Below are 10,604 nucleotides of genomic sequence, written 5' to 3' on the forward strand. Positions count from 1 at the left end.
CATATTAAAGGAGGTTAGAAGACACCTTTTAGAGAGTCAGTTTGGGAAAATGAGACAAAAGCCCTGGGAAGAATACACATTCTCCGATGTTGGGTCTATTCCTTATATCCTTTATCAAATTTTTCATTGCTTAAATCTTTCCAAGGGGGAATCCTCCTTTTGTATGTATCAGTTTATAGCTTGATATCTCTCAGCTCCAACAAGAGTTGTGAGGCAAACAAATACACAGTTTCTAAGACAGAATATTTAGGGGTCTTGTGAAAACAAAGTCAGTTTCAGCAGCAAATTCTAAGGACACTGAGATTCCTTTACCTATTCTTCTTAACCCTTTGATCATGCCCCTAAATTCAGAATATTGTAGCTGCAGTATATTAGACATCATCCAATCTTTTCATTGAAATTATGGGGAAATTAAAACCTAGTCAAGAATTTGACTAAACTCACTATATTTACTTTTCAGTGACTGCTATAAAAATTACCCCCAAATTGGTGCTTTAAAATAATACAAATGTATTATCCTACAATTATGGAGATCAGAAGTTTGATACAGTTGGCTAAAAATCAAGGTGCCAGCAGGGCTGTGTTCTTTCTGGAGACTTTGGGAAAGAATCAGTTTATTTGCCTTGTCTAGCTTCTAAAGGCCACCCACATTCCTTGGCTTTTGGTTCCCTCACACTATTTTCTTTTTTTTTTTAATTTTTTATTACAAAGGGTATTACATATGTGTCCATTTTTCCCCCCGCCCTAGACAGTCCCCTAGCCTCCCCTATCCCCCAGTGTCTTATGTCCATTGGTTATGCTTATATGCATGCATACAAGTCCTTTGGTTGATATCTTACCCCCCTACCTCCTGCCCCTCAACCCTCTCCGGCCTTCCCGCTGCAGTTTGACAATCTGTTTGAGGCAGCTCTGCCTCTGTATCTATTATTGTTCACTATTTTCAAAAACAGCAATGTTGCATCCTTAAATCTCTCTGACTCTTATTTTACTTTCACTTTTACAAAACCCTTATGTTTACATTTAGCCCACACAGATAATCCAAGATAATATTTTCATCTTAATAGCAACTAATTAGCAACCTTAAATAAATCAGCAACCTTAAATAAATCTGCAACCTTAACTCTCCCTTACAACGTAAACTAACATATTGATTCTGGGGATTTGGATGTGACCATCTTTGGAGGATCAATATTCTTACTACCACATCAATACAGCAAATAAATAACAGATGCAGAACTTGAAACCCGATCTAGTTGTTTCCTTCAGCTTGTAGACATGATTGGAATAGGTAATCCAGGGGACTCAGTGGAAATAAAGGGTGTCCCAAAATTCACGCAAGAAGTAATTTTAATAGAAAACACAGGTTTATAATAAAAATTGTAAATTTTTATTGATTCATAAAGCATACAGTATAGGGTTATGTATGGAATAGCATATCAAGTAAATGGCCTCCACAGCTCTGCTGGCACATGCGCACTCTTTTGTTGAAATTGTCCATGACTGTTTTGCATAAATGTGGCTGAATTTCATTGATACAGCGCTCAATTGCCTCCTTCAAGGCGTGAGTGGTCGTGGGTTTGTTGGCATAAACCTTAGACTTCAAAAAACCCCAAAGAAAAAAGTCTAACGGCGTTAAATCGCATGATCTGAGTGGCCAATTCTGATCACCAAAACGGAAAAATTACACGACCAGGAAATGACTCATGCAGTATGGCATGTGGCACCATCTTGTTGAAACCACATGTCTTCCACATCCATATCTTGCAATTTAGGCACACAAAAAATGGATTATCATGTCATGATAGTGAGCACCACTAACTGTTATTGCCTGAGCAGCCGCAATTTCAAAGAAGAATGGTCCAATGATGCCTCCAGCCCAAAATCCGCACCAAACAGTGACACATTGTGGATGCATTTGCTTCTCAACAATCACTCGTGGATTTTCTGAACCCTAAATGCAACAATTTTGTTGATTAACCAAGCCATCACGGTGAAAATGAGCCTCATCGAAATTCAGCCACATTTATGCAAAACGGTCATGGGAAATTTCAACAAAAGAGTGCGTATGTGCCAGCAAAGCCATGGAGGTCATTTACCCAATATGCTATTCCATACATAACCCTATACTATATACTTTATGAATCAATAAAAAATTTACAATTTTTAATTATAAACCTGTGTTTTCTATCAAAATTACTTCTTGCATGAATTTTGGGACACCCTTTATGTTTGAAGAAAAATAAACCTGAATTCTTGGCCAGAGAGTGTGAAGGAAATATTTTTGTGGTCAGAAGTAATTGACAAGCCGAAACCAGTTTGGCTCAGTGGATAGAGCGTCGGCCTGCGGACTGAAGGGTCCCAGGTTCGATCCCGGTCAAGGGCATGTACCTGGGTTGCGGGCACATCCCAAGTGGGAGATGTGCAGGAGGCAGCTGATCGATGTTTCTCTCTCATCGATGTTTCTAACTCTCTATCTCTCTCCCTTCCTCTCTGTAAAAAATCAATAAAATATATTTTTTTTAAAAAAAGAAGTAATTGACAAGAATATCAATAAGGTAGAATTTTTGTGAAGCTGGTAAGTCAGGGTACTACTTTCTCCTCTTTAAGAGAAGGTGAAAACCTTGTGTCTTGACCCCATGGAAAGCATGGAGGACGAGTTAAATGCTGAGGCCTATCAAGCCATCAACCAGTGGGTATTGAAGAACTTGTTTATACCTGGGGTCTCTAGCCTCTCTCAAGTCATTGTCATGGACCTGGTATTTTGTTTGTCTTTATGAATAGCTAAGAAATTTAGAAGATGGAAAATGGAAAATAAATAGGTGTGGGCTACTCTGGCCTGATTATTTTGGTCTCTGTTTCTGTAAAAATTTTTAACCAGATACCACTTGGTCTTATTTTGCCTTCTAGGAAAGGGTCTGCCTATCTTTGCCATAATTTTCATCATCATCCTGTGTTGTATGGTGGTCTTCATCATGACTTATATCATGCTCTCCCGGAAGACATCCCAGCAAGGTGAGTGATGAGTATGACTGGGTGACTCTTGGTCATTCATTCATTTTGGCAGTATAGTTAAGTATAAACTCTGGCACTGTGTTAGGCACCACAAAGAGTTCCCAGCCCAGTTTAAGAGTGAGAGTAGAGGTAAATAAAGTCAGACATGCAAGCTAACACTAATAATACAACTTACAAAAATTAATTTACAAATCTTTGGTACCCAGGCTAGTACAGCCATCTCTGTAATGGGTTGTCTAATGATGATACAAGAGAAGGAGAAGTCACAATCTTTGACCTCAGTTTGCTTACAATTTATTTAGGGGATTTTATATAGAAGCATGGAGTTTATCAATAATGATACATAGCAATAAAAGCTATGGAGTGAAAGCCTGAAGTTCAATATAATAGATGCTAAAGGGATCCAGAAGGGAGAAGAGTCAGTTATGGCTAATTAGCAGGGACTTTCAGAAGAAGGTGGTACTACTATCAGGCCTTGCAGAATGTAAACAGTTTGGAAAGGGGTAGTATTTCAGGAAGAAGGAACTATATGAGTAAAGGTAAAGGCTTAAAAAAATAACTGTTAATAAGGTTATCAATAAAGAAAATGTATGTAGCTAAGCAATGGGAAAATACAGGGAAAAGGGAAAGTTAATGACAGGTTAAGGAATTTAGAGTTTCTTCTCTAGTCCTTGCAAATGCATTAAAAGACACCAAATATGTTAAAGCAAAGGGGTGACATGATTAAGGTGCAGTTGTGAGGGGAATTTTACAACTGTGAGCCAACAAAGAGGAAAAAGATTATTTAGATGTTAATTTCTAAGTACAATCTAGCTACCCCTCAATACCTGCTGCACTAGCTGTTTTACCTACCATTAGTGTGCCTATTCCAGTGTCGCAGTTCCAAATCCCAAATAGCCTGGTTTCCACTTGGGTCTCTCCAATCAAAGAAGGGAAGGGAGCTTTGAGTACCTCCGTTTTCTAAATCTTAAGTATCAGCTTTGATCTTGGCCAGTTAGCATGGCTATGAACCATGAGACTAAACTTGGACACAAATCCCAAGAGTATTAAAAGTAAAACATTCATTCATAGTCTCAATGAGACTGGTTAAAAATTGTAACCATATCAGATAGTTTCCCTTCCAAAAATTTTCCAGGTCTCCTCATGGTCCAGGGACTAGAAGTCAAAATGTAACATTTCATTAAAAGGCCCTCTGTAATGTAGCTCTATCTTATCTTCTCTATTCCCACCACTCCCTTACACCAAGGTTAATTTCCAATCACTGAATTCAAACAGGCAAATAAGCTGTATACTTCTCACCTTTATGCATTTTCCCTTCCTGGATTGCCTTCCCCAAATTCCTGATTTTTACCTCTTATAAGGGAGATGATCTTGAGGCATCCATTTAATTCAACATGTAGTTAATGGGTATTTAACATGTGCCAGGTGCTGGGCATATAAAATGTAATAGACACAATCCCTGAAATACGGGAAGCTATCTGGCCAATGGAGGGGGTAAGGCATGGAAATACAAGGCTCTATCACATGACAAAAGGCTGGCTTCAGCATGCCACTTTTAATTTGTTGTGATGTAATGCATGCATTCCAGGTTGCATCCCTGAAAGATTATAAGCCCCTAGAGGACAATACCAAGAGACATTCATCTATGTACCAGGCTATAGATCCTTTAAATCTGCTTAGAATATAGATGTTCCCCCTAGGGGGCAATAGTGACCTATCTCAGGACCTTTCCTGGGTGCAGGGTAAGGGTGAGTGCCTTTGGGAATGGCTTAAGCCATGATTCTTGACAACAGAATAATTCAGCCCCTTTTGTCTAGGCTCTGGTCAGGCTGCCAAGTTTCCCACAAGGACTCCTTAGGGATCTCCAACAAGATTCCTGAGTGGGAAGTGGATTCAATTCCAGTGTCCCTCTCTCCATCACACCAAATAACTGCTCCAGCCTAATGTCCTGAGTCAGAATATGCCAAAAGGGACAGTTACCAACCATGCTTCCTCTTCTTTTCCCTATGAATTCTACATTCTTGTGTTTCTTTTTTTAAATTAAGTTTATTAAGATTACATTGGTCAATATTAATACATAGGTTTTAGGTGTGGGTTTCTTTGTTACAAGATCTGCATTCATACCGTGTGCCCACCATTCAAAGTCAAATATTCTCCTGTCACCATATATTAGGACTCCCTTCTCTCTGGCAACCATCACACTGCTGTTTGTGTTCATGAGTTTAAGTTTTATATTCCACATATGAGTGAAATAATATGGTTCTTAGCTTTCTCAGTTTGACTTATTTCACCTTGCATAATGTTCTCGAGGTCCATCCATGTTGCTGCAAATGGAAGTATTTCATCTTAAGGACCCTAGTTGTTTCCATATGAACAGCCAATAGATATATGAAAAGATGTTCAACCTCACTGGCAATTAAGGAAATGCAAATCAAAACTACTATGAGATACCACCTCACACCTGCTAGAGTGGCCATTATCAACCAGATAAGCAATAACAAATATTGGAGATATTGTGACTAAAAGGAAACCCTTAGCCACTGCTGGTGGGAATTAGACTGGTGCAGCCACTATGGAAAGCAATCTGGTGATGCCTCAAAAAATTGAGACTAAAGCTACCATACGACCCAGCAATCCCTCTCCTGGGTATATACCCAAAAACCTCAAAATCATGTATTCACAAAGATATATGCACCCTATGTTCATTGCAGCATTATCATGGTGGCCAAGACATACATCCTTGTGTTACAACTCACCTTCCCCATACCTCCCAGTCATTGGAAAGTTGAACTTATTGAGATCCTCCTCTATGTCTCCTCTTCCTTCACCTTTTGACTGATACTAAAGGTCCATACTTGGCCCTTGTTTACATCCCCTGGAGAATTCTGACCTGATTTATCCTTCTTTTCTAGAGCATGTCTATGAAGTGGCCAGGTAAGATAGCCTCTCCTCTTCTATCTTATAACTTTCCTTTCCCTCAATTATGTGGGTCAGTGGTATAATAGAAAGGGGGTTTGTCACAGACACAATCCTAAGCCCAAAAGTCTTCAGGGTCAGGGTACAGAGTTTTCCCTTTCTGAAGCACCTCCTGATGCTCTGTTGTGACCCACCAAACACACAGGATAATTCAGGTCCACCAGCACCTGTTCCCAGAATCTCTGGATGACAAGGATTAGGGAAGAAGGGTTGGAAACCAGGGTCCCAGCCTTAAATCCTTTCTTATGGGTGGTGGGCTCTTGGACCACAGGGTGCATGCCAGGGAGACCAGCAACTCTGGTGAAACCATGAGGTTGGCCATCTGCGAAAGTGGCTGCTCCAGTGAAGAGCCAGCTACCCGGACTCTAGGCAATGACTACTCTGATGAGCCCTGCCTGGACCAGGAATACCAGATCATCGCCCAGATAAATGATGACTACACTCAGCTGCTGTACACAGTTCCCGGGATTATGAGCTCCTGACCATCGAGGGCAAGAGTGTCTGCTAAAACTGCCCTACTAGCTTGCTGACATGATTATCTTTTAGCCCCTGCCTTCTGCATGGTCCCCTTATCTTCCTGGATAGTACAACATGTCTTACCTGCCAACATTCAGATTCCTAAGTATGACTGGCTTTGCCTAAGCCCTAAGAAGTTGCCATGTGCACACATGCAATCCTGTTCCTGGGTTGGGCTTTGAGCCCTTCCAGTATCTCTGCCTGGGCCTTTTGCTACTTCTCTCCAAACACCAGAGGGAAGTTCCCATAGCACTAAGACACCAATTAACTTTGGCCTCTTGTCACTGTAAGACCAGAGGGAGGCTCAGCTCTGCCAGCTCAGGGATCAGTTATGTCCATAATCACTTATTTTTTTCCAAGGCCAGAATGTTTTTAATTGAGATTGTCATATAACAGGCCAGGGTTCAGTTCTGCTTTTATGCTGTGAATTTATTACTCTGATATTCTTTTGGTGATTAATAAATATCCAATCATAATAGCAACCTTAGTTGTATTGGTCTTCTCTCAAGGACCTACTGAGAGTGATTGAAGTGAGTCCAGTTGAGAAGGTGAGGGCTCTGGGAGCATAAATAGCACCTTTGGTTTTTGTTTTCCTCCTTCCTACCCATGCCACCCTTACCTCACTTCAGAGGTAGGTCCAGCTAGAATACAATGATTCTTTGGTAAAATAGTACTCATCTGCCTTCCATTATCCCTTTACCAATTGTCCTGCCAGCTCCACCTGGATGACTCTTCCTAGGTCAATTAAAAACCTGGGTGAAAAAATGAGTCCCCCTTTTTATGGCATACAGCAGACTTTTTTTTTTTAATGGTACATGGAAAGTGTAGATACATTGAGGGAGGTATATGTTGGTCCCATTTGAGTAACCTAGTTAATTGAAAGAGAATATTAGATACTCCTGCTTTTTAATCACTCAGCCAGTTTACTATTGGTAAATCCCATTGGCCACCATTCTCCACAGTCTCCAAGCTTTTCACCATGTTGCATAGTCTTGCCCGTCTTCTCAGGCTAGCCCCTCTCCATCTCTTCATTTCTCATTTGGAGAGCAGTCTAGCCCTCACTTTTGGTTTTGTGCTGCCTCCTCACAGACAGTGTTCTCAAAGCACTTCTTAATTCACCCTTCCCTTACTCCTTGATCTAACAAGTAACATGTTCTGCCAAGATGTTTCAAAAGAAGCCTTATTCTGTGGACGTAGAGATAAAGGGTTGTCCTTCTTTCCAAAGTATAGATGCACCACCCTCAAGATTTCCTACCTCCTGTAATCCTAAATATTTTGGAATAGTTGTGTTCTTCATCCCTAGCTCCTGGTCCCTTCTTACAATGTGGAGTGGGTCTCAGAGCAAAGAAGTATTTCTCCTCAAATAGGAGTGGAGAATAAGAATGTGTGTGTGTGTGTGCGCGCGCACACGCGCGCGCACGCTTGTGCACACATGAATACCTTTAAATCAGTCTCTTCTGAACAGCATGGGGGGATCTGGAGAGTATTATGCTAAGCAAAATAAGCCAATCAGAGAAGACAATATCACACGTTCTCACTTATATGTGGAATTTAATGAACAAAATAAATTGAAGAACAAAATAGATTCAGAGACATGGAAGCATGCATTAGTCTGAGGATCCTCAGAGGAAAAGGGGGGTGGAGATCAACGAAAGAAGTTATATGCATATATGCATAACCAATGGACACAGACAATAGTGGGGTGAAGGCCTGGGAGGGGCTGGAGTGGGGTGGAAGGGTCCAAAAGGGGGAAAAGAGGGGACATCTGTAAAACTTTCAACAATAAAGTTAAATTTTTTAAAAATTAGTTTCCTCTATGAGGACCTGTCTAGGACAAGTCAACACTGCTTTCCCTCCCTCATGTAATTCATGTTAAATCAACTTATGCATTCTTCATGGAACCTGACATGTTGCCACTTTTATTTCCAACACAACCTCAACATCAGCTCAGGTTTCAACAGGAGTTCTTCTCCTTTGGGAAGAATATAGAAGTCAAAATAGTACACAAAAGTGAACAAGAATTCCTCCACTTCACCACCACTAACCTGCCAAGTCCATGGTAAAAAACTCAGCGTTTTCCTCATCTCCAGATGCTCATGAAAGGAGCAACATTTTCTTCCCCATCATGCTTAAATCCTCTGAAATAGCCTCCCACAGTGGAAACCTCAGCTTCCTTAATTAAACATCTTTGTTTCCAAACCCCCCCACAGCCTTTGAAAACAGCCATCATTTATTCCTACTATTTTTGGAGAAAGGAATTACTGAGGTTGAGAAGAGAATCCTTGTTTCATGTGTCTTGATAAAAGGAACCCCAGATCCAGGCACTACCCCCTTCTTGGACCCCCAAGGATAACTCAGAGTCTCTTATCTTGGAGAGCTTAGAGATTGTTGATTCTAAATTTCCCATAATACAGATAAGGAAGTGAAGTCCAAAAAGAAAGAGTAACTTATCTGAAGTCAAACACATCAAATCAATGGTAGAACAGAGACCAGATTCATGTCTGTGAACTGCTAGGAGAATATATTCATTGCAGCAGAGAAACTTCTGGAGATCATCTGTGTTCCCAAACTGAACATTTCCCCCCCATACATGACAAGCCAGTAAAAGAGTCCTTGGTATAGGGCTACCCCAAAGCTGCAAGATAAGGCTAAACAAAAATTTAATGATAACATAGGATCTATCTTAGGTAGGTGGCTGGTCAGGGGAAAGCAGATGAGTATAAAAAGGAGACCTCCAGAAGAGAGGGAAAGTATGAATTTCCTCTAGGGCAGCTTCCCAAGTTTTGTTCCATGGAATAGTAGACCCAGGAGATGGTCCACAGGAAAAAAAATCACAATCAGATAGGTATGGGAAATGCTTCATTCTATAGCTCCCTCTTGGAAATTTCCAGTGCAATATTAGAATATTAAAGGCTCTATAATATCCTGAAATAAATTACCTGTATAACTTTGTGTTACCAAGTAATTCCCAAAAACATATTTGCCCTCTCAACCTACTTTTTAAAAATCTCTTTCTGTAGCCCATCACCCAATTTATCAGGAAGAAATCCCATTCATGTTGGCTATACCTTGCATGCCCTACAGCATTGTGGTGAGCACACTTGAATTTTTTTATTCACAACATGCCTAGGTGGCATGTGTCCCAAAGACCAAAACTTATGAACTAGTGGAAAGTCAATCAATCAGTAAAACTTTATTGAATATTTTCTGTAACCAGAGTCCTGTGGGGGTAGGAATGAAATGGAGAGACAGCAATCAAGGAAACATGGTCTTGTCATAAACAAAGTAGAGGATTCAAAATATATTCTGAAAAAGATAATTAACAATTTAAGCAGTGTTATTGGGCAGTAGGAGATAAAGGTGTACATAGAAGGACCCAGGCAAGAAGTGATTTGAGAATGAAGGAAAAAAGTATAGGTTTATTTTTCAAAAGTCCCTGCAGAAACTTGATTTTGCCTGTACAAGGAAATATGGGAAGGAATCAGGCAGAAATAAATGGGGACGGTGTTCTCAGAAGGAGAAAAAGCATGAGGAAAAGGAGAGAGATAGGTAAGGTCAAAGTGCGTTTAGAGCTAAGACTGAGTGTCAGAAAAATGGGCTTCTAAGCTCTGCCATGATGGTTGTGTGAGACGGCTGGTATACTCTGGAATGGGGAATGTGAAGAAAAAAAATAATGAATCAAGTAGCATTTTCATCCCTGGGCCCTGGATACCTTTACAAGGCTACCTTTCCCCCCTCAGGCTCTCACAATATATGTAGGCACCACCCAGGGCTGTGGCTCTTAAAGCTGTCTGACTTTTCCAGACCTGAGATACAATGCTTACATTCTCTCAGTTACCTTAAAATAACCTGTGAGAGCTTAGTTGGTATTTGTTGTGTGTTATTTTATCCTGCTGATCATCTATTTGTTGTACCCCAACTGGCCTGGCTTGGAGCTGCTAGGCACATGCCGCACTTGGGGTATTTGACAAACTGACACTCTACCACATGGAGTGTCCAACTCAGCTTGTCAAATACACGGAGCGTGGCACTGCAGGAGGCCGAGCCAGGTGCTTCAGTGGGGAGATGAGATCTTCATGGGAGATGTAGGCCTAGAGGGA

At 40.7% G+C, this 10,604-nt stretch overlaps 1 protein-coding gene and 1 long non-coding RNA gene across 4 annotated transcripts in view; one reads left to right on the forward strand and one right to left on the reverse strand.

Moving 5' to 3' along the window:
• The window catches only part of VSIG4 (V-set and immunoglobulin domain containing 4), a 27,385-nt gene extending 20,399 nt beyond the window's left edge, over positions 1-6,986 (forward strand). The window contains exons 6-8 of one of the 2 annotated variants that reach the window (XM_015566816.1): positions 2,908-3,012; positions 5,925-5,946; positions 6,260-6,986. In XM_015566816.1, the coding sequence (XP_015422302.1) occupies positions 2,908-3,012; positions 5,925-5,946; positions 6,260-6,470 (338 nt within the window). In that variant the 3' untranslated portion in view covers positions 6,471-6,986. The remainder of the gene's footprint in view (positions 1-2,907; positions 3,013-5,924; positions 5,947-6,259) is intronic. The other variant, XM_006768138.2, reaches the window with a different exon arrangement.
• A 2,692-nt stretch (positions 6,987-9,678) lies between these two features.
• Positions 9,679-10,604, reverse strand: part of LOC107183826 — a 3,922-nt gene continuing 2,996 nt past the window's right edge. For both annotated transcript variants that reach the window (XR_001514627.1, XR_001514629.1), the window contains exon 4: positions 9,679-10,595. This is a non-coding gene — a long non-coding RNA (uncharacterized LOC107183826). The remainder of the gene's footprint in view (positions 10,596-10,604) is intronic.

Source organism: Myotis davidii, unplaced genomic scaffold (genome assembly GCF_000327345.1).
Source record: "Myotis davidii unplaced genomic scaffold, ASM32734v1 scaffold2383, whole genome shotgun sequence".
NCBI classification, from domain to species: domain Eukaryota; kingdom Metazoa; phylum Chordata; class Mammalia; order Chiroptera; family Vespertilionidae; genus Myotis; species Myotis davidii.